Source organism: Copadichromis virginalis, linkage group LG1 (assembly GCF_057382275.1).
Source record: "Copadichromis virginalis isolate Kocher_CV1m ecotype Utaka linkage group LG1, C_Virginalis_male_GT1.1, whole genome shotgun sequence".
In the NCBI taxonomy this organism is placed as follows: Eukaryota; Metazoa; Chordata; class Actinopteri; order Cichliformes; family Cichlidae; genus Copadichromis; species Copadichromis virginalis.
Genome location: NC_140618.1, coordinates 36,754,350 through 36,779,284, shown reverse-complemented (window position 1 = coordinate 36,779,284; position 24,935 = coordinate 36,754,350). Strand labels below are relative to the sequence as shown.

The window sequence follows — 24,935 nt, the reverse complement described above, 5'->3', positions numbered from 1 at the left end:
ATCATGGCGGCCAGGCGTGGGATTTCTCTCGTGGAAATATGCACATTATTTTTTCCTTTCTATTGGTAGGTGGCACAGTGCACTTGTGGCAAGTAAGCAAGCTAGAAGACTGGCAGTCTGGCTGGGTATCCAGTTACGGAAGCAACACATTAAGAAGAGAATTCTGTCAGGTTTTGTAGATCGGACTCACGCACAGACCACTAGTGTCTTCAAAAGGTGCATTTATTTACAGTGTTCCTCTACAGTGGAATTCATATATACATATAGTGATGTCAAGGGGAAAAGGGGCCGGGGTTCCAGGGTCCAGGAGTGAAAGAGGCAGGAGTCCAGGAAGGGAAGGTTTTCATTAAACCCTCGCACATCTCCTCTCCTTTATCTCTCTTGCTTCCGTTCAGTCGCCATGCACAGGGAAAGAACAGGTCCAGAGGCAATCTATACACAGGCAGAAAAAAAACATTAGTTTCCTGGTTCAGACAGGCTCACAAACTGACTTTACAAAATACAGGACGACTGACGCTGATGGCTCAACGATCCAGCGACGAGTAGAGCAGACTCTCCCTCTTAAGAAGGGTTCCAATCTCTTATGATCAGCAACAGATGTGCTGATCACCTCCAGGTGTGTAGGCCAGGGGCAGGAGCCCATACTGAGCTCCGCCCGGCAGGAGAAAGAGAGAATGGAAGAGGGCAAGAGAGAAAGGGAAACAAAAACAAAGCACCTGACAGCTGTCAGCTGTCGAGGAGCGGAGACCATGACAAATTCTGAGTAAAACCAAAGTTACTTTCCCTAGTAACTAGTTACTTTGAAAGTAACGAGTAACTTGAAGTAACTGAGTTACTTTTGATAGAAGTAACTAGTAATTTAACTAAGTTACTAATTTAAAGTAACTTACCCAACACTGGTGCTTGCTTATAATCCCATTATAAGAAAAACTGTAAAATTCAGAGGGCGTTACTTGTTTAGACCTCACCAGTAACATCGTGTTTGTCTGCTGTTGAACAGACAGGTACCATCTTCAGCATTGTGTTCATACCTGAGAGAACAGAAAGTCCTGTGCTGACATAATGACACCAAGAATTTTTTTCTGAACAGGGAAGTGATGACACTTGCATGCAGCCATTCTGTAAAGTTACATTGATTTACAATAAGCACATGAGATGTGTGAAACATTCATGGTTGAACAGCAGCTGGCTTCATCAAACAACATGAGAAATATGCTGTCAAACTAAAAAAACCAACCAGATACAACATCCTTCACACACCCCTGAAAGAAATTCAGCACTCAAACAAGCTATAGCCAGTTTGTTCATTTATTTCTTTTTACTTGCACTAACTTAGCACAAAGTATTATAATGTCACAAAGAAATCTAAAGTAATAACAAAATCAAATATAATAGTAATAAATAAAATGAGAATATCGAGGAAATAGAAAAAATGTGCTCTATTTATTTAACTCTTAACAGTTGAGTTAATGATTAAAGAGTAATTTTATATTTCCAAAAAAAGAGTATTTTTAGCAAATATGTAATGCAACAATATAAAGAAAGAATATTTTTAGCTTAGTCAATGCGTCAACTGTAGAGAATACAAATTGGTGCCCATTTAAACTGATGTGTTAATGAAAATACCTTCTAATGAAAATTCCATTAATAAACAGAGAGGAAATTAGAGAGGTATAGTTGATGAAGGCTAAAAGACTGTAGCAGTGACGTCAAGCGGCCTACTTCCTATAACACACAAAGTTTCGTCTCTCTGCACAGTCTCTGGTCTCTATACTGTGCGTGCTGGTCTTTCTTAAGACTCCACAGCGCTGCACTGTAGGGGGGCACTGAGCCAGGTTGGAGAACTTCATATCTGCCCCGTTCACCCACAGCCATTTACCAGCCAGGAATCGCAGCCCTGTCCACACCTAGGGGAAAGAAGCAGTCAGTGAACCTCTCTGGAAGCATTAAGAGAGTTTTATTATAACATGAGAGTCCACTTACTGCAATGAAACAAAACAAAACACAAAGTTTTTAAAGAGACAGAACCAAACACTCCTTATGGGCGAGACGGTGAACCTGTTAAGATATTCATTGTGTGTACTCATGTTGTACAGTGTTTAACTGCATTATGGTTACTGTGGTTTAACAGAGACAGTGTTTTAGTGCTCACCACAAGGAGGCACTGTTTCATTGTACGTTCCTAAAACAGAAGAAGAAGAGAAATAGATACGGCACCTATGGGAAAAGTTTTTGCCGTGTGTTGAAGAGGAATAAAGTTCATAAAATATTAAGGACATTTTTGCCTCCGTCATCATTTCCCTTCGAGTTGATCGCTGTCGATGCTGCAATACTCAACAGGTTATGGGCCCAGGGCCGACTCGAAGAAGAGTTTTTTCTCATGAAGATCCGGAGCCACAACGGATAGCGGGCTAACGGCTAAATAGCAACATGGATCAACGAGGAGCAAGCAGGCTGCCTCGACTCATGTTTGACGGAGATGAGACCAGATATGAACTTTGGGAAACTAAGGTGCTAGGATATTTGCACTTGTTGGGATTAAAAGCCACTGTTCTGAAGGAACCGAACAGTGAGGCTGAAGTAGCAGCAGACGGTAAGAAGAACGCTGACGCTTACGCTGAGTTAATCCAATTTTTGGACGATAAAAGCCTCTCACTGATTATGAGAGATGCCCCTGATAATGGGAGAAGAGCATTAGAAATATTGAGGGACTACTACGCTGGAAAGGGGAAGCCCCGAATCATCAACCTGTACACCACGCTATCATCGCTTCAGAAAAAGAGGGAAGAGACTGTCACAGACTATGTCATCAGAGCAGAGGCCGCCATTACAGCACTGCGCAATGCGGGTGAGACTTTAGGTGATGGATTATTGATTGCTATGGTTTTAAAAGGTCTACCTGAAAGTTTTAAGCCTTTTGCAATACACGTTACTCACGATAAAGACGATATGACATTTGCTGAGTTCAAAACAAAGCTACGGAGTTTCGAAGACACTGAAAAGTCAAGCGCATCCGAGTGTAGCGACAACGTAATGAAAACAGGAGGAAGAACCGGGCGTGAGCACACGAGATCCAGCGCACAATGCAGATACAAGAGCGATGTGGACATTGTGTGTTTCAAGTGTGGACTAAAAGGCCACCGAGCAAAAGTGTGCAGACGGAGGACGTGGTGCAGTCATTGCAAAAGCAGCACACACAGTGATACCACATGTAGACATAAAGACAAACAAGATGGCGCGCGGAAGGTCGCAGATGAGAGCGGCAACGGATCCAAAGCAGAAACGCCAGATTATGCCTTCAGGATTAAGGGCGTAGACATCAAAGTCCAGCAGTCAGCGTACAGCATTGAGGAGAAAGGCCTGTTGGTGGACACTGGGGCTACCTCACACATCATTAACAGCATCGCCAAGTTCAAGAGCTTCGACGACGCGTTCAGACCGGAGTCACACAGCGTAGAACTGGCAGACGGTACCCAGTGCAGAGGCGTCGCCCAACAGAGGGGGGACGCAGAGGTGTTCCTGATTGACAGTACAGGCCAGCGACGCAAAGCAACGCTGAAAGATGCGCTGTTTATTCCATCATACCCCCAGAACATATTTTCTGTAAAGTCAGCCACTGCATTAGGAGCAACAGTCACCTTTAAACAAGGGCAGGACACGTTGACCCACAAAGACGGTACTAACTTTAACATTCATGTGTATGGCAAGTTGTACTATTTGCAGACTGAAGTTGAGGGTAATGATAAGTGTAACACCTGTCATGACATACAGGCATGGCATGAGATATTAGGTCATTGCAACTATGAAGATGTAGTAAGATTGCAAGGTGTGGTTAACGGTATGCAGATTAAGGGGAGAACCGATAGACCTGAAAAGGAATGTGAAGTGTGTATCCAGGGAAAGTTTGCACAAACCCGAAACAGAGATCCTGATACAAGAGCAAAGGCTCCTTTACAAATGGTACACACAGATTTAGCAGGTCCGATAGCCACTGAATCTATTGATGGGTACAAATATGTGCAGTCATTCACTGATGATTATTCAAACTCAGTGTTTGTATATTTCCTGAAGACGAAAACTGATACAGTGCAGGCAACAGAGAAATTTCTAGCGGATGTTGCACCATATGGCAACGTAAAATGCATTAGATCAGACAATGGGACAGAGTTCACATGCAGAGATTTCCAAACCCTGTTAAGGAAAAATGGCATTAAGCATGAGACATCAGCCCCGTACTCACCCCATCAGAACGGTACCGCCGAGAGGGGGTGGCGTACTCTTTTCGAGATGGGCAAGTGCATGCTAATTGAGAGTCAGCTACCGAAATGCCTATGGAACTATGCCATTCAAACTGCTGCTGTAACACGGAACAGATGCTTTAGTAAGCGAACAGGGAAAACACCCTACCAAATGCTGACAGGTAAAAAGCCAGACTTGTCAAAAATGCAGAAATTTGGGTCTGTGTGCTATGCATACAAACAGGACAAGGGGAAACTTGATTCAAAATGTGACCAAGGTTTCTTTGTAGGTTATGATAAGAACAGTCCCGCCTACTTAGTTTACCACCCTGAAACTGAGAAAGTTCAGAAACATAGACTTGTTAAGTTTGTGAGCAAAGTAAATGTAGAAAGACAAACACAGACAGATGAGGGAGAACTAAATGATGACTGTAGCAGAGTAAGACAGCCTATGGCTAACAGACCTTCAGAGAAAGGTGACAAGGACAATGAGGTTCCAGAACCTATTGTGACAGACACAAGTCCACAAAGTGGTATACCTGATGAGCGTGAACGAAAAGAGACAAGTGTGACAAGTGATGGATTTGTCAACAAAAGGTATCCTCTTAGGGAGAGAAGAAAACCGGGACATTTAAATGACTTTGTAGCTGCCAACAGTGGCGGCGATGAGATCCACACTACCATAGACTACTGCTACAGGGCAGTGTGTGGTGTCCCAAACACATTTAAGGAAGCCATAGAATCAGCTAACTCAAAGAACTGGATCAAAGCCATGGATGAAGAAATCCACTCGTTACGGGAAAATGACACTTTCACCTTAACCACTTTGCCAAAAGGGAAGAAAACAGTGGGGGGAAAGTGGGTTTATTCCATTAAGAGTGACATTGAGGGAAACGACAGATACAAGGCAAGGTTCGTAGCCAAGGGTTACAGCCAACAGTCGGGGATAGATTATGGAGAGACATTCTCACCAACAGCCAACTTAACCAGCATAAGAGTTTTGTTACAGAAAGCAGCGCAGGAGAGCCTGTTACTCCATCAAATGGATGTGAAGACAGCGTATTTACACGCTCCCATTGATTATGAAATCTACATTGATCAGCCAGAAGGTTATGAAGAGGGAGAAGGGCTAGTCTGTAGATTACAAAAATCCTTGTATGGGTTAAAACAATCTGGTCGTAACTGGAATAGGATCTTGCATGAATACCTAACAGCGAACAGTTTCAGGCAAAACCCAGCAGACCACTGTGTTTATACCAAAGAGACAAAAGATGGTAAGGTGATTATGATCATCTGGGTGGACGACCTGGTAATTGCTGCTGGCAATGAAAAGGTAATGAAGGATGCGAAAGAAATGCTTTCAGTCAAATTTAAGATGAAAGACTTGGGCAGACTTAAGCATTTTCTGGGTATTGATTTCACTCAGTCTGATGGATGTGTAACAATGTCACAAGAAACCTATGTCAACAAGATACTGATGAGGTTTAACATGCAGAACTGTAAACCCAGAGGAACTCCCTGTGATCAGAAGTTGTGTTACACAGAAGGTGCTACTAAGATAAGAGATGTGAGGATGTATAGAGAGGCTGTAGGCAGTCTTATATACCTTGCATCAGGTACCCGTCCTGACCTGAGTTTTGTGGTAAGCAAGTTATCGCAACATTTCCATGAGCCTACAGAAGAACAGTGGGGAACTGTGAAACATGTGTTGAGATATCTCAAAGGGTCCAAAGATAAGAAGTTGTGTTTTAGAAGAAACACAGATGAAAATTTGGGTCTAGTGGCCTACAGTGATGCTGACTGGGCAGGTGACACTGCCGACAGACGCAGCACTACTGGTTACTGTGTACGTCTATGTAACAACAGTTCTTTAGTTTCATGGAAGACCAAGAAACAGCCCACTGTGGCGCTCTCTACCTGTGAAGCAGAGTATATGGCTCTGGCTTCCACAATGCAAGAGTGTATATATTTAGAACAGCTTTTGAAAGGTATAGATGACTACAGCTACACTCAAACAATAGTGTACGAGGACAACCAGGGAACAATTGCCCTGGCTAAAAACCCTGTGAGCCGACAGAGGTGCAAACATGTGGACATTAAATATCATTTTGTAAGGTCCATTGTAAATGAAGAGAAAATGTGTCTGTTATATTGCACCACTGAAGAAATGGTTGCAGATGTTATGACCAAACCTGTTTCTAAGCTAAAACTTGCTAAGTTTGCTAACGTTATGTTTGGTGCTTAAAAGAAAAAAGGAGAGAAAAAGAAAAAAGGAAGTGTGGTAGAGATTGTACAACTGTTTATCGTTTATTGTACAACTTTTCTTTGATTCCAGCAACCTGAGTACAAGAGGGGGTGTTAAGATATTCATTGTGTGTACTCATGTTGTACAGTGTTTAACTGCATTATGGTTACTGTGGTTTAACAGAGACAGTGTTTTAGTGCTCACCACAAGGAGGCACTGTTTCATTGTACGTTCCTAAAACAGAAGAAGAAGAGAAATAGATACGGCACCTATGGGAAAAGTTTTTGCCGTGTGTTGAAGAGGAATAAAGTTCATAAAATATTAAGGACATTTTTGCCTCCGTCATCATTTCCCTTCGAGTTGATCGCTGTCGATGCTGCAATACTCAACAGAACCCATTTAATCCCTAATCTTTCCCTTCAAAATAAGTGTGTTTTACTCCTTAGACTTCCCCTGCACACATTATGTTTAATTGTTTTAATGTCATAGGGGTTTAAAACGGCAACAGTTCCTGGTGGGATTAGTATTAGTGTATAAACACAGAGAGAATGACAAGAGCGCTCAGTGCATCATGGGAAGCCTCTAGCAGCCTTGGCCTGTTGCAACATAACTAAGGGAGGATTCAGGAACATCAGACTGCACCTCAGCACAAAGCCCATGAAATTAATGTAAAATATCAGTGTCTAGTAGAGTTGGATGTCTCGAGACCGGTCTCGAGACCACTTTTACGTGGTCTTGGTCTTGTCTTGGTCTCGACGGACTTTTGTCTTGGTCTCGGTCTTGGTCTCGCTGTTTCGGTCTTGCGTTCTCAAATCGACATAGTGTTCGGGAGATTTGGAGTCAACCATCAGCGGAGCGGGGGGGTGGCTTACTGGGCTTAAGCCCGGGTCATTTTTTCAGAAGCATGGGGTCTTTTGGAGTGTAATTTGTTAGTTAGATGCCTGACTGACAACTGTATAAAACAAAAACAACACACGAAGCACAGAGCGCACCGTCGTAAATTCCCCCTAATTTTGGTATGATCCGAGCTCAGGCACTAGGCGACTGAGCACAGCACCCATGTGAGCGAGGGGGGAGAAGCTGCTGCCTGCGAGTTTGCTGCAGACAGAGGAGAGCTTAAGTTTGACCAGGTACCAAAGCAAATCATTCGTACTGAACTAATAATGTAAATATGACGGTGTATCACAAAAGATTGATATCAAACTGATCACTTGGTTGCGTTACTTGCTCTTCGAGTGAATCAACAAATGGATAAATAAAAAGCCGAACAGCAATGCTGATTTTTTAGAGAGTCTTTCACATTTTCAGTTGTTACCCTCCACGGCTAAACAAACTATCTAAATCGGTTTCAATTGTGTACTGATGAACACAACAATGGACATAAGAAGCTTCTTTCAAAGAAAAAACTCAGGTAGATGTTATTTTATATATTATGCTTTGTATGTTGTTCAGTATATTTCTATGCAAAACAAGAGGAATTTCAATACACAGCAGTATATTCACAGTTGAAACCAGATATTTACATACACTTTAGGGAGAAAACATAAAAACTTTTTTTTACTGTTAAACATCAATTTAGAGTAAACTTTTGTTTTAGATAAATTAATGTTGAAATCTTTTGAATTAGTTAAATGTCAGAATAAAAAGAGGGGGCTGTCTATTTTAATCACTTTCATCAAATTTAGGAGTACATGTACACTAAGTTTATTGTTAATTAATAAGAAAACTCCAGACGATTCCATTCTGAGCTGAAGAAGATTCTGATAGGTTAGTAGAGTCCATGTGAGTAAATTGGTGGCACAGCTGTGGATGCATATAAGGCAAAACACAGAGCCTGTTTCTTTGACATGGGAAAATCAAGAGATGTCAACCAAAACACCAGAAAAAGAACTGTGGAGCTCCATAAGTGTGGCTCAATTTGAATACAATTTGGTGCCATTTACAATTAAGAAATACAGACAGTTTCTCTCTTTACTCTTAAAGTTAACAAATATGTTTTTTATATTTATCAATCTAAAAAAAATAAACATTTAGTCTGATTTGATGTTACAATTAAAAAAGTGTTTTTATCTGAAGAGTATTTAAACATCTGGTTTCCACTGTATATTTTATGATGTTGGTGTTTGGCTTGATTGTCAGCACAGAGAGGGAGAGAGAGGAACAGAGAGGGAGAGAGAGAATGACGGCAGAACAAAGAGGGAACAAGAGCAGGTGAGACACACATGTTAGTCAAATAGTTGTTTGCCAAAACTCATCAGAACATGTATCTAGTACCTAGTGTTTCTTTTCAGATACCATTTGTTACTTTTCAAATTCTAAATTTATTAAGTTTTGCAGGCTTGTTTGCACAACAAGGCTAAATAATTATATAAACTTTTCTCAATCTAAATATTTTACTTTGGTAGAATTAAAAAATAAGTGTAGTGCAGGTCTATGATGATTTTTAGTGCTACTATCATCTAGTTCTGATTCTGGTTCTGTCTTGGTTACTGTTGTAGTCCTGTTTTAATTCCGGATCAGTTCTGGGTCTGGTTGAATTGGGGTTTAGTCCCTGTGTCTTGATACAGCCCCGACTTTGTTCTGCCTTGCTGCTTAATTAAAAAACTAGTTTAAGGTGTCCTGCATATGTATATAGAAGTGTTTGTATATATATATATAGACAGTAGACAGCGGTGAAGAGGGCTGTGTGAAAGCAAAAACACATAAATATGCCTGACACCCGTAAACGAAGCAGCATCTGGCTGCAGTTTAAAGACTTTTTTTGTCTCGGTCTTGGTCTTGGTCTCGTCTCGACTCGGTCTCGGTCTTGGTTTCGTCTCAATTTGGTCTTGGTCTTGGTCTTGTCTTGGTCTCAGATTAGGCGGTCTTGACTACAAGTCTAGTGTCTAGTTTAAGTTTTCATAAGAGCATTATGTTTTAGTGTTTTTAATTTTGTATGGCAGATGTGTTTTACATAACTTTGTATTCCATCCATATAAAAGCAGAGTGTCAGAAGTAAATACATTCTCTACAGTCTAAGGAGCTTGGAAAGAAAACCGCGAGCCAAGGTGTGAAAATGGGTGTCGGTCACAATCAGACACACCGCCCATTTGACCCGAGAACTGAAGATGCTTCTCAGATGAGAGGTGAAACGTCTTCAAGCCACTTAAAGAAGTCTAGACGCTTTTCTTTCCAAGCTCCTTAAGCTACGTCCACACTAATGCGTTTTAGTTTGAAAAAGCATAATTTTCTCTCCGTTTTGGCCTCCTATCCACACTGAGACGGCGTTTTCCCCAAGGAAAAACGCAACGTTTTGAAAACTCTCTCGAAAACGCATACATTTCAAAATGGAGCTGTCCCATCACAGTGTGGACACTCGAAAACACAGACTTTCTAAAAAGTCATGTGATGCAGTCATGTGACCAATTAAACTAAGATAGCGGAGGGCATTATACAGCAGTTGTTTTGTTTGCGCTCAGGTTTGACAGCTCTATTAAAGATTAATATCAGTCTGTACATGCTCCAGATAGCTTTTCTTAAATTCTTTAACTCTCACTTGCTTTTGCAACTTTGTACTTTTGTGTTACTCGCAGCAACAACTCCACCTCATTGTTAGTCCACTCGGTGCTGTTCCTCGACATTTTGCCACAACATTTCATAGAGCAGGAAAGTAAATAAAAGGCAGACAGAAATGAGGCAGGTCGAATCTTCTTGCGTTTAACACATGCATAGAATTGGAACGTAAGCGTTTTCAGCCGTTTCAATGTGGACGCTCAACTCTGTGAAACGACTGAAACGCTAGTGTGGTCGCGGAGCTTTTTCAGACAAAAACGCTGTTTTCAAATCTATCCGGGCTAGTCTGGACGTACCCTTAGACTACGATGACCTGGATGACTGAGAACCTTAACAGACATACATTCTCTACAATTAATGCTGAAAGCTTTCATGAAGTTTTGCTGAGTAAAAGAAAATATATATCCTCCGTCTCTTTTGTGCTATAGAATATTCAGAGTTATTCAGAACATAAAATGAAGCAGAGCTTAAGATGGCTGCTGTTGTCTGCATAGCTCCTTCTAACAAACAGCATGAACAAACTCCAAACATATCTCACGTCCAAAATGTGAAGTCACTAAATCTGAGCCCACCTCCTCTGTGCTGGCTTCGGTGACTACAGCCATGATCTTGTTGTAGTCTTCTGGTTGCACGCTGATCAGGTCATAACGAAACTGCTGGTGGGTCGGTGAACGGAGAGCTCGGCAGTGATCCAGAGCCTCCTCCCAGGTCTTGTTCTCCTTTATTACGACCAAGTTGTTCCAGTAGCAGAGGAATGGAAAGCGGTGGGAACAGTTTTGGGCAGCCATCTGTTTACTGACAGATAAGAGGGAGGCACAGTCGCTATTGTTCTTTGGTTCACCCAAAGCCCAGTTTATGTAGCCTGAAGTGCCTGCACTCCACCTCCATGTCTCCCCTGTAGAACAGGAGTTGTCAGCAAAATAGATGAAAATCTGTGTGGATCACCAACTTCACCACTAGCTCTAAAGTAAAAAAGCAAAGAACTGTTTCAACAGCAAAAACTGAAGAAAAAATGGGTAAACATAGTCTATATTGGAAATGTTTAACAAAAGCAGTTGAACTTTTATCTGCACTACATAAAAATTGTATTGGGTTTTTCATTATGAAGAATGACAGTGACCAAGATTCAGGGCATACAGCAGTTGCTTGGGGGAATAACATTTTCAGCAGACCATTTTAAAAAGGATTCCTACCAGCTTCCTGTTCAAATGAGTATTATTGTTATCAGAGGTGTGGACTCGAGTCACATGACTTGGACTCGAGTCAGACTTGAGTCATTAATTTTATGACTTTAGACTTGACTTGAAAAAATGCTCTAAAACTTGTGACTTGACTTGGACTTTTACACCAATGACCTGGGACTTGAATTGGACTTGAACCGGTTTACTTGAAAAGACTTGATATTTCACCCCAAATATAAAATTTAACATGCATATTATATAGAGATTGAAAATGTGACGTCATTCAGGGGTAAAACCGCAAAGGATTCTGGGAACTCGTGGCAAGAGGTACTAGCGCACGCAGGCTTTCAATTGAAATCAGTTATACAGCGATAAAAAAGAAACACAAAAATGTCAAGAAGCTGTTGTATTATTAACTGCAATAGCCGGTCACATGACAGCCACGGGAAGCCGACGGGTAAAGAGATCGGTTGTTATTGGATTACGTCGCTGAAGAGAAATTGTTCGAGCCATGTTTCCGAAGTAACAAAGAGGCGACGGGTGGCCTGGATTGCAGCCATTCAAAGACCAAATATAACGTCCCAGAACACTCCAGCTCACAGGTTAGTCTGCTCCAAGCATTTCCACAAAGGCAAGTCTTCTGTTGTAGTTAATACGTCATTTTTCTTAACATAATTGGTGAAATAGGTTACAAGCAAGTCTGGCGCTGAACAGAAATTGTCGCGCTATGCTCCTTTGTTTATTGTGCATAAATAGTGAATTGTCCTGACACAATATTGCGTTTCGCTTCTGTTATTATGGTACATTGACAAAAACATATACTTTTATTCACAGGGTAAAACAGTTGTTTTGTATCACTAATTGCCCAGTACGATTACAGCATACAATATTATTGTCACTGCTACATTTCTGTAACGCGTACCAGAAATTATTTCCACTGCTAATTAATTACCGTTGAGCTCAAAGGTCCTATTAATAAACGGTTAACGAATGTGTATTTATGAAGACGATTTGTGAGACTGGTAAACTTATGATATGTACGATGGTCTTTCGTTCTACACGGTGCATTTCAAGGTCCTGTACCCATCCGGCGGTAAACTGTACCTGGGCTTGTTGCAGTGACCTGAAGTTACTAAACTTCACGAGTGTGTGCACTCACTCCAAGAACCATCTAATTATAAATATGCATATAAATATGCTACAATGAGATAGCTGACTTCATCTAACTAGCAAATGTTGTCCAGGCTACGTTGGTGATGCAGTTTTTTTTAATGTGTATGATATTTTTGTCATGCGATTTTAAAGCCCGTCTCAGAACTGTCGGTGAAAATTATTCTAGGAGCTAGGTTTAATTGAGCTGCATTTTAAAGAGGTGCAATTTCACAATTTGTGTATATTTTCTAAGTTCACTATTTTGTCATGTGTTGAGAAAAACACAGATTTAAAAATTACATGGTCTAATATTTACATTTAGCATATAACTGCAACATTCTTTTTTCGTTTTTTTTTTTTTTAACCTCTGGGTGGTCTTGGGTCGATTTGTGCCATTTTTCATTGTTCGTATACACGCCATTTGCACTGTGTTGAACGGAATATAGCCAACTTTTCCAAAAAAAAGTCTGGTTACATATATTTCAAAATTCCAGTCTGACTCCCTTAAATTAGCTTCAGTGGCTGAGCTACAGATAAACTTACACTATTGGTCCTAGTGGTCGATTTGTGCCCCATTGAAACCCATTATAAACGCTATTTCCCATTCCACGGTCATTACAACCAAATAATGGGCCATCTTCCGAATGTTGGTGGTACTCGGGAGTCCGGGCCTTGGAATTGTATCTTTTGGGAAATATTTGATTTCTTTGTTTTTTGGGGCTAAAAAAACAGTGCGGCCATGTGACGAAACCGGGATATAAAGGGTTAAAATCCGCGAAATGTAATTAAAACTTGATATGAATATTTCAAGGAGAAGTAGGTCTAAAAGATTGGCTAATTTAAAGTGGAAAAAATATTAATATATAGATATTTTATGGCACTTTTCATGGCGTGGTCGATTTGTGGCTCTAAGCCCAATAGTGTATGCATTTTTCTAGGACCCCCCAGAGGTTAAAGACTCGAAAGGACTTGAAATTCAAAATTTCAGACTTGTGACTTTACGCGGACTTTTACACCAGTGACTTGAGACTCGACTCTGACTTGCCTGACATGACTTGAGACTTGACTTGAGACTTGAGGATAAAGACTTGAGACTTACTTGAGACTTGCAAAACAATGACTTGGTCCCACCTCTGATTGTTATAAAGTTAAGTCACCACTAGCAGACATGAAGTTGCTGGTGGTGACTTAACGGACTTGTTAGGATTCTAGGAAATATATTTACTTTGAATTTGACACTGAATTTTGTCCCAATCAGTTACAGTCATTTACAATAGTGTGACATGATGCTGATTTGTCTTTACCATCTCTGTACAGTCCAATCCAGACTGGGAAGTCCTCCTCCTTGACATGTGAATTTATGTCGCCAATATCTGTGAATTTCGCCAAGCTGCGATTTTTATCCTGACAGTAATCCTTGGCTTCATCCCACATTTTTGACTCAGGGATGAATCCCAAATTGTCGCAGATGAAAAAAAAATAGTTTTCACAACCTCCACTTCTAAGCCTTTCAAGAAAAAACAAACAAACAATGAAAATTAGAATTGAATAAATGAGTCCTATAAGAAAAAATATTCTAACCCTTTTACAGCTGCTTGTGTTAATCACAGCTTGACTTTAGTTTCAGGAAAGTTAGTAGACTCACTGCATATTAGAATTCTGAGTTTGGTCAAGACAATGGTATCAGAGAGAGATCAGTGCTTTGCCACATAGAAAACTATATGCAAATTGTCTAAACACAAGCAAATTAAGTAAGACTCACAGTGCACAACAGTCAGTGTGCATCATTAAGGAACACAGAAACAATAATCCACTCTAAAGGTTCATACAGAATCCTGCTGATAACAGATGAATGCACCAGAAATATCAGTGTGACAGACTGTGAATACTGCCCATTTATATGCTTTAAAAGCCCTGAAAATCAGTTTTAAAGAAAGTTAGTATTTATTATGAGTTTAAAGTTATAAAAGATAAAATTTCAGTTTTGATTACCTCAGTGACAAAAACTAAAAAGGCTTCATCATGGCTGTGTAAGTATGGATACATTTGAAGTGTGCCAGCACTATTAGAAAAACTGACTGTTAAAAATTTTGAGTTTTTTGTTTAAAAGAAAAATCAGTAAAATGTTTCCAGAACAGTCTCACTTTACCTTTTGCTGTTGTAATTTACGTAACCGCATCGCTGACCCCAGTCTGGCTCGCCATAATCCCAGGCATTAAAGGTGAGGTTTTCTCCATTTGGCCAAGTCCAGCCATCTAATGTCTGATTCTCATCTGTTTCTCTGTGCAGACCAATCCATGAGTTATATATGCTCATGTCCTGTTGTTCTATATCTGACTGCCAGTAGACAGTGGCCAAGTCATTGTCTCCATTCCAGCTATTGGGATAAAGAGTTTTATTTACACTTTGATTTAAAAAAAAATACAAACAACTGAGCTTTGTTCAGTCACTTAAATAGTCTGGTTCTTATATAGCACTTTTCTACTCTATAGCACTAAGCTTTTAGTGCTGTCTCACTAACATTCATACACATTCATTGGATTAATATCTTGCCCAAGGATACTTGGCATGCAGAATGGAGCAGCGTAGGATCGAACCACCACACTTCCGGTTAGTAGGTGACTTGCTTTACCACCTGAGCTACAGCCACCCCGTAAATACGAACATACATATGAACATACTGAACATACACCATACACTAAACTACAGTTTTAGAATACCTCAATTTTTCCAGGTATTTATAACAATTCAAGTCGTTCAAGCCCAATAAATAGCTTGAAATGGTACAAAGTTAAGTGGTGAACAGCCAGAGGTTAAAAAAAGGAAGGTTCCCCAAAACAGTAAAATAATGTACATTCAGAATAATACAAAAGGGCTACTGGGCTACTGCAGATTGGAAGAAGGTATTATGGACTGATGAATCAACATTTGCATCACACAGGATCTTTGTACGCCGTGGAGTAGGTGAAAGGATGGTTCCACAGTGTGTGCATGTCAAACATAGAGGAGGGAGTGTGATGGTCTGGGGCTGTTTGCTGGATCCAGGGTCAGTGACTTGTACAGAGTGAGAGCTACCCTGAACCAAAACAGCTACCACAGTATTCTGCAGCTCCATGCAGTACCCTCTGCTTGGTCAGGGGTTCATCCTACAGCAAGATGATGACCCAAAACATAAGTTTTGTGCCAGAACTACCTCGGGAAACACGAACAAGGTGGTGAGCTTGGAAACATGGAGTGTCCAGCACAGTCTCCAGAGCTGGTTTGGGATGAACTGGACAGAAGAGTGAAAGCAAAGCAACCTACAAGGTCCACATTTATGGGAACATCTGCAGCAGACATGGGAGAATATTTGATTTCTATTGTAGAAAGAATGCTGTGTTCAGCTGTTATCTGCCAAAGACTCTGATGAGTCAGAAGTTTAGAATACACTTTGGTCTATAATTTGATTTTTTTTTAACTCCAATTGCTTATTTGTACTATACAGTTTAATTTCAGAGTGCAGTGAGACATTAAACTGCACAATTTCCAATATAATATAATATAATATAATATAATATATCAAAGGACCCCTACCTCCTGCAGTAGCTTCGGGCCTCTTGCCAGGTGTAATGAATGTTGCTGTACCAGTAACCTCTTGACACCACTGATCCTAGTCCAGACACAGTGCTGCTGAAGTAGAGGAAGAAGAGTCCAACAAAACTGCTCTTCATTACTGTCATCGCCAGATTTCTGATGCACAGAGAAAGCATCATGTTAAACCATCATGTGTTGCTTTATATAGTAAGAGGAAAGCAACATTTTTTTAAATGAAAAAGAATATTAAAGATACATTGTGATCAACTTGTTATCAAATTATTAAAAAGATAAAGGACTAATGGATACAGGCAGAGCATTCCTGATCAACTTAATGGATGCTCTGAGCAGAGGTAGAAGTGTTACCTGTTCTGATGCATCCCGGGCTGTTGGATTAGTCGACAGCATTCAGCTAGATGTCTCACTACTTTGGGTTTCATAGATCAGACTAATTATTTAACTGGCAGATTCAAACTATCAACTGCCTGGCATGGCATCTCCAGAAGAAATTTGCCTGATGGCAAATGAAGTGAACATTTACATACAGCGTTAAGGAAAGGAGAAGCATTTTTCCTGAGAGATCCTGGAGGCCAGAGGCAGCTTAAACTGCTCCCACTTGTGCTGTTTGTTGCCACCTTGAGTGACACATCCCTGAGTCACATATCAATAAAACATCAGAAAGCGTATGTCTGTTAGTAATTTTTAAACAGATAAAGCAAGGCAAAGTTAAAAAATGAGAATAAAGTGATTTTAGGCAGGTTTGGTTTTATAAATACTTTGGAATATGAAACACATGGAAAAGGCAAATTTATTAGTCTGAATGAGTCATGATATCAGAAACATTCTTTGGTTTTTTGGTTGTTTTTTTTTCCATATTACAGCTGCACATAAAAACGGCAGAATGGTAGCACTGTAGAGCAAAGTTAAGAAGACCAAGAAGTTGTCATTTTGTTTGTGCATCATGGTGGATTAGCACACAATAAGAACAGTATGCAAAAACACTGAGCAGGCAAACTACTAGCACCTGACATCCAGCACGCACACAGCAGAGCTGTTGGTGGAGAGATGTTTCAGAGATGTTGGTGTACACAAAAAACTTTAAAGGATGTGTAAGCTGGTGTACAATCAAGTACACTGATATTTAAGAGTACTAAAAAAAAAGATGCATCATATTTGGTCAATGCTTAATATTCAATTCTGTTTCTTGACAGAAGCTAGATAGTCACACATGAGAGCGCTGTCTATATGTAGTTACAAAGGTTAGCCTCTGTCCAAACTTTAGCCCCAGATTTCAGAAAATTCAAGAGATTGTGACAGAATGACATTCAGAAGTTGAAAGACAATATTTATATTTATATACTCATGATTAGTTGGCATTGCTGCTTGCCATTACATGACCACTGTTGGTTTTTCATTAAAGTTTGGGACTTTTGGAGGATAGACCTTTGAACATTCCCATGACAGCTGCAGGAACTAAGGCACTGAAATGCAGTAGTTTTAATATTTTACCACAACACCAGGAAGGTGTCACACTTTTTTTTTTTTAGTTTTGAGAGAGACCATTGCAATGACCCACACATACTGGCAAAATCTAGCACAAAGAAAAGAAATATAGGTGAGAGAGAACCCTGAACACTTAACAAATTAATGTTTTATTGTTTGACCACTTTGAACTGAACATCAGAGGTTATGTGAGATTATAATCTGAGATCTCTTCATATGTTAACTTATTCTGGCTGTATCATGTATGTGAAGATAAATACAGTGAGCTGGGGTTCAACAGAAAAATGGGAAATAGGACTTGTGTAATACCTTCCTACTCAGTTAAGCACTCGAAGCATTTTCTACAGCAAGTGTCACTCACCCAGTCATACATCCTAACATTCACACAACAGTTGCACTATGATGGATGCATTAGGGGTAACTTGGGATTCAGTTTCTTGGCCAAAAGAACCGTTATAACACAGAACAAAGGAGTCAGGGATTGATCCACAGGCCTGAGACACGACCACCCAAATAAGGCCCAATGCTTGTTGGTCTGTGTTTCCTAGTCTGGTAAATTGCCGGTTCCTGGTAGGGTGTGCCAAAGACTCCCAAGTGTTTAAAAGTCAAATGAGTTAAAGCAAACACTGAGCGACAAACCAATTTACTTAAAAAGGAAATTTCTATGACGATTGTGCAGTTTCATTTGTCCACTGAAGCCCAGTGGAAACAAACCAACATCAAAAGCCAGTAAAAGTCAGAGCCTAAATCAACATGTGCCTCTTGCCTACTACTATTTGCATGACAAGCGTCTCACAGCGTGAGGGGAGAAGCCCTCTCTGAGGTACAGCTCATCTGCAGCCTGCAGAGATGCTGCTCACTGAACCAAGCCAGCAGATAAAAAAAACTTAACTTAAGCTGCTTTATGATTATAGCTGTTGGTAAAAATTATTGGAAAAATTGTGAATGTGAATTGCTAATACTAGAAATTTGATTTTACTGTAATTGTTCTGTCTTAATTTAATCTTTCAGATTGAATTAGTGTCACTCACCATACATTTAATAATATGGGGCTGATCTGATCTGCTCATTAATTCTGACCTTGGCAACATCTGGTACATTTTAATGTGATAACAAAGTGGAATCAGTTTTATTTTATCTCACATTTTGGGTTCTTGTGTTTTCCTTGTGTTTTCCTTAATCAAAAGAACAATGAACTAGCCAAAAATTGTGTACATAAATATGGACTTTTGTTTTTTGAGCAAGTATGATGAAAACAATGGGTCTTTTTTGCAAATATTTTTATTGAAAAAAGAAAACAACACAGTACTTGCAGGTACCGAAATACAATAAACCTTTCTTCATTTTTCTAAGTAAATATGCTTATATATATGTAAAAAAAAAACAACTAAACAAAAACACACTCTAAAACAAAGAAGCCCCCCCCCCCCCCACAAAGATCAACACAACCATCAAACATATTACAGGAATATAACAGTGACAGAAGTACATTTAAACAGGCAATACCTCTAGCCTAGTAAAATAAGAAATAAAGGGTTGCCACTTGTGGAAAAATTTGGCTGTGCAACCTCTCAACGTATATTAAAAACATGACATCTTTAAGCCACCGGGAAACAGTAGGATACTTAACAGACTTCCAATGCAATGTGAAGGCTATAATATCCTTTTGTGTAGAATCAAGTGTAAGTGAGCGATCAGGAATCCCGAATACAGCAATCAGAGGTCAAGGATGAAGAGTTACCCCAAGAACAGTTGACATAATAGCAAAATACCCTGTCCAGAAACCTTCTAGCTCAGGACACAGAAAAAACATGTGGCTAAGGTGACAAGGAGAGCCATGGCATTTATCACATTTATTTTCCACTTCTGGATACAATTCTGAAAGTCTAGACTTAGAGAAATGTGCCCTGTGTATGACCTTAAATTGAATAAGTCCAAGACGAGCACAGGACGTGGAAGATCATACCGTCGCCATAGCCTGTTCCCAAGACTCCTCATGTATTTGAATTCCTAGTTCTCCTTCCCATGTACACTTAAGCTTAATATTAGAGTGGTTACTAAAAGACAGGATAGTATCATAGAGTTTCGAAACGGTTCCTCTGTGATGAGGAATAAATGATAACGTAGTTTCCCACTGCTGTTCTGGAGGTAAAGAGGGTAAATTTGGGAAACACTTGGCAACAAAATTTCGAATTTGAAAATAGCAAAACAAATGGGTAATAGGGAGATTATAACGAGAAGACAAATTGGGAAAACTATCCAAAACACCATCCACATATAAATGTTTGAACTGTTTTATACTCTTGTCACACCACACTGAGAATGTCGAGTCCAAAAGTGAAGGGGGAAACAAATGGTTGTCGCTTAGAGGACCTAAATTAAAGTGACGTCTAAACTGAAACCAGATTTTGAGTGTGTTAATATCCCCCTGATTATTAGTATACAGAGAGGGTTTTACGGGTAAAGAGGAATAGAGCAAAGCTGGTAAAGAAGAGCCCTTACATGATGATAGCTCCAATTTACACCACAAGGAACCAGAAGATTTTAGCCAGTAGCAAAGTTTATGGATGTGAGCGGCCCAGTAGTAAGCTAGAAAATTAGGCAATGCAAGTCCTCCACTAAATCTGCATCACTGCACTAAAGTTTTAGAAACCCTAGGTGGCTTCCCTCCCCAAATGAAAGAACCAATAATCTTGTCCAGTGAAACAAAAAAATGTTTTGGCAAAAATAAGGGAATTGACTGAAATAAAAATAAACATTTTGGTAAGATGTTCATTTTAACAACATTAATCTTACCGATTAAAGAAAGGGGGGGATTACCCCATCTTTGAATATCAGATGTAATCCTTGATATAAGAGGAGACAAATTTGTTGATTTAAGGCCAGATAGAGAGCGAGTCACGTTAATCCCTAAGTACTTAAACCCAGATGGACTGAGACGAAAGGGTAGATCGGACTGTTGAAGTTGACGTGTGTCAGGGTTCCTGGGTCGTTGACCCAGTGCTTTCAGTTTTGTCATGTTTAGTTTATGTTGCCACATCAATGTTCTCACTTCCTGCTTTTCCTGTGTCAGCTCGTCTCCTGTGTCGTTAGCCAGATTATGTTCAGCTGTGTACCTCCTATGTTCAGTTCCGTCAGTCAGTCGTTCATTCAGTCAGTCGTTCATTCAGTCAGTCAGTCGTTCAGCCAGCCATTTCCTGCTTCTGTCTTGTTCGTTCACTCCGTCTGCAATACACACCAACCTTCACCTACCTGTGAGTCCAGCGTTTGGGTCCTCCTTCCCTCATCCACACTGCAACCCCTGACAATGTGCTGCCGTATTAACAGGAAAATAAATTGAATTTATAACCTGAAAACGAGCTGAAGTTCTCCAGAATACTTAGAACAGCAGGGATGGAGCGTGCAGGGTCAGTCATATATAATAACAAGACATCCGCATACAATGATACTTTATGTGCAATTCCATTACGGATGATTCCCCTAAATACAGAAGAAGATCTCAATGTAATAGACAGAGGCTCGATGGCAATGGCAAAGAGTAAAGGTGACAGAGGGAAACCTTGACGACAACCGCGACCCACCGCAAAATAATCAGAGTAAACATCATTAGTATGAACACTGGCTTTAGGGGACGAATAAAGAAGCCGAATCCAAGAAATAAATTTATCGCCAAAACCAAATTTCTCTAAAACTGCAAACAAGTACTCCCACTCCACCCTATCGAAAGCAGAGGATATGAAACAGAATCACTTTGATTGAAGGACAAGAACTCCTCAATAGAGCTTGAAATAAATTCACAACATTTTTTATCCGCCAGAAGGAGAGAGTTAAATCTCCAAAGTGGAGGGCTACGTTTATAGGTAGAAAGTTGAACGCCCAATAGCAGAGGTGAATGGTCAGATATTACAATACCAGAATAGTCGGAAGAATTAACACACGAATTAAGAGTTCTGTCGATGAAAAAATAATCAATCCTGGAATAAGAATGATGGACCTGGGAGAAAAACGAAAATTTTTTGATTGAAGGGTTCTCCATGGATCAACAAGATCATTCTGTTTCATAAAATCTGAGAATGTTTTAGACATAGATGATGGAGTCAAATAACGAGGACTAGATCGATCCAAGATTGGGTCAAAAACACAATTCAGATCTCCACCAAGGATAAGCAAATGAGTATTCAGAAAGGGGATGTTACTCAGCAATCTATTAGCGAATTCAGAATCATCAAAATTCGGGGCATATACATTTACCAACAAAACCTTTTTCTGCATTAGGGTACCAGCAACAAATGGGACAGCCCCCCCCCCCCCCCCCCGAACACAAATACACCCCAAGTCTCCACAGAACAGAACAAAGGAGACAGCAGTGAACCCCAAAGTAGCAAAAACGATTCACCAAAGTGACTGGACTAATTGGAGTCCGAATAAAAATAAAAGCGGGAGAGGAAAAAAAAAAACAACCTCTCGCCAACTTCTCTACTGTATAACAGCGTGTGCGGGGTTTTTTTTTGTTTGTTTGTTTGTTTTTTTTAAAAAAAGGTCAACCAAACAACCAGAAAAAAAAAAAACAAAAACAAAAAAAACCCAGTCCTGTGCAAATCAATGCAGCAAGCTCGGAGAAGATTGTGCTGGACTGGTCCGAAGTTCAAGAGTATATTATATGATTCAGTTTCATTATATAACAATGAAAATAAAAGGAACCAGCACACCAACAGTACAATAACTAGCACAACGGCCTAAGTAAACAATGCACAGGTGGTGTTAAACCTAACGAGAGCGTGAACTCTTAGCAGCATTACAGCATCAAACTGAGGGGCTATTGAGGCTCACCCAGAGATCAAAGTTTTGACATAATCACTGGCCTCCTCTGCTGAAACAAAGTCCTTCTCGACACCCTTATATGTGATGCAGAGTCGCGCTGGATGAAGCAGGCCATACCGAACACCTTCAATGCCACGGAGTTGCTGCCTGACCGTGTTGAATGCAGCACGAGCCCGTGCCACCCTGGCGGTGTAATCGGGGAAGACTGAGATGGTCTCCAACTTTAATCTGTCGGCGTTCTCTAGCACGTTGTAAAATGTGAATACAGTCGGCAATTTCTGCTTTGAATGTTTCACTGTTCCACGAAGCCTCGCTTTGCCCGTCTCTACATGAAGCCAGTTTCTCTAGCTCAGAAAGGCCAGAAGCAGAAAGAGTTCACAAACAAGGTTTTAGGTGTTTTCCAGCTAATGTAAGGTTTGGATATGTTGAACGTCCTTTGTAGTTTACCCCTCAGCACTGAAGTTTTTAACAGTATTTATTTCTGTTGTGGATGGACTACTCCAGCTTTCGGCCCTAGACCAGCACAGCATCTGCTGTTACTGCTAGAATGTTTTATATTTTTGGAACAAATTTTAAGTTTGATAAGTTTGTGTATTTATTTAACAATCTGTGGAACTGAGTTCACAAAGAATGATATGAAAGATTGTTTCAGTAGTTACATAGAGCTATGGTTATTAGCAACAACTGTTATTCACATGAATCCTATGAATCCTACTGCTCATTCAAAAAGGTCACACGGTGTAACTGTCTGATAAAATGCTGATTGTCAACCTTTTACATTTGTGGAAAAAGTTTCCTAAATATTCTAAAAGTAGTAAGACTGAACTATAGGGACATTTTGTAAAAAATAAACTTTTACTTACAGACCTTATTACAGCTTTTTAACCATACTTCAGACTGTAAAGAATCATTGAGTCATTTAAGTGTACACCTCTTTAATGTTGCAGCTGGAGGCTAATTCACTGTAGGCTATTCATGCTGTGATTTATTGACTGATCTATGTTTCATATTAACCAAATTCTGCTGGTTAGTAATCTAATTAAGACTTTAAATTCAGTACAAAGTAAAATATTTGCCTTCAAAATATAATGTATGTTTTTATGAAAAATCTAAATGACTATGAAAGAGCTGATAATACAAATATCAGTAGCTTTGGGTTCAGCTGTTGTCTTCAGCATTTATTTAGTTTAACTATTAGGAGGTTAGTTTTGTATACTAGCGGGTGTACTGTAGGGGTGGGTTTGGATAATCAGTTTTCCGATTAAAATCAATTTCAGCTCAAATAACGCAATATTGAGTCATTAAAATCCTGAATTGATTTTAAAATATGAATGTATTTTGCCAGAACTACCAGAATCTCAGGTTAAAGCTCAACAAAACAATTTCAACAATCACCAAACAGCTAAAACAGCAAACGGATTCCACACAAAGACGTAAACACAAAGCGTGGACCCCACGAATCAGACACGCCGTCGAGGCTGAAAGCCGAAGGCTCACAGATTCTGAAGCTGCAGGTTTCGTCACTCACCAGCCAATATTGACTGAACCAGCAGCAAAAGATGATCCAAACTAGGTTTCACATTTCACTTCACATAAACATCATCATGAATTCCCTGACTTTTTCGGTTTTGCTTCCACCACGATGAAATCACTTTTCCTGCACAGCTCTCTCTCTCTCTCCCTCAGTGTACTTCAAGAACAGTTTCCCATTTCAAATCTCAGTTTCCTGCATTATTCGCTTGCTTTTTACCACCCTCCAACCTGCCAAACAGACTGTGAGCATAGTACAGTGTACAAGCAGAGAGGGAGTTGCTTGCAAGAGCGTAGAGAATGCAGCAGACACTCGCTCTCACTGGAATCACTAGGATGGCTCATTTTGCATCTTTGAAAAATGTGGATGGTGTTTCTGCCTCTAAATCTGAACAGTTTGACCAAAATCACAGCGAGATATCACCTAATAGGTAAGATCTACCTGTTATTGACTATTTTCAAGCTCAGAGCTAAGCTATAAAATTAACCTCACCTGTTTGTGTCATGTTTAAGTCACATGACGGAGTGTTGTTTCCATGACGAGTGATCAGTCTAAAATGGAGCCAATTGAATTCAAGAATGGAGACCAGTCTGATCCGCAAATGTGAGAATTTTGTGACTTTTACAAAGATTGCATATAAGTTTGTTGAATTTAGTAAATCGTAGCCTGTTGTCTGAATGTTGAATGTTTATCATGTGTTGAAGCCAAGTGAACCAGGAGAGACCAGAATCACCAGCCCCCACCTGTGTGACCATAAGGAGGTCTAGAATGGAACCAATAGCATTCCAGGCTGGAGACCAGTCTGATCCACAAATGTGAGAATTAAAACATGCCCTAAACATATTATCATATGATTTTACTGATGAGCACTGAGAGTTGTCAAAACACTTATTTCATGGCCTGAAATGTTGAATGTTTGTAATGTGTTGAAGCTGAGTGACCGTCCTTACCCAGCTGCGTGTCCGTGAAAAGTGACCATACTAGATTACTAAACTGAAAGAAAGCAATGGACAACAACATATAACATAACAAATCTACTTTTTTAATTCTAGGAAGTAATTGTCATTTGAACTGTGTCACTTAAAGGAAACATACTAAACCTGCATGGCAACTGTTTATCGAAGGCAGTCTTCTGCTAT

General features: G+C 40.0%; 1 protein-coding gene across 1 annotated transcript; it reads right to left on the bottom strand.

Annotated features, from left to right (window-relative positions):
- Positions 1 to 1,374: 1,374 nt before the first annotated feature.
- Positions 1,375 to 16,367, bottom strand: LOC146719174 (macrophage mannose receptor 1-like). Its single transcript, XM_085461055.1, has 6 exons — positions 16,308 to 16,367; positions 15,942 to 16,097; positions 14,518 to 14,745; positions 13,673 to 13,875; positions 10,608 to 10,930; positions 1,375 to 1,907 (listed from the first exon to the last, which is right to left on the bottom strand). Exons 1-6 carry the CDS (start codon positions 16,319 to 16,321, stop codon positions 1,719 to 1,721), a joined length of 1,113 nt encoding a protein of 370 aa, XP_085317181.1. The 5' UTR covers positions 16,322 to 16,367; the 3' UTR covers positions 1,375 to 1,718.
- Positions 16,368 to 24,935: the final 8,568 nt, after the last annotated feature.

Coding starts and splice junctions, on each gene's coding strand:
- LOC146719174 (XM_085461055.1), bottom strand. Junction 13,876..14,517: donor GTAAATTACAACAGCAAAAG/GTAAAGTGAGAC, acceptor TTTTCTTGAAAG/GCTTAGAAGTGGAGGTTGTG. Junction 10,931..13,672: donor GATTGGACTGTACAGAGATG/GTAAAGACAAAT, acceptor CCTGTTCTACAG/GGGAGACATGGAGGTGGAGT.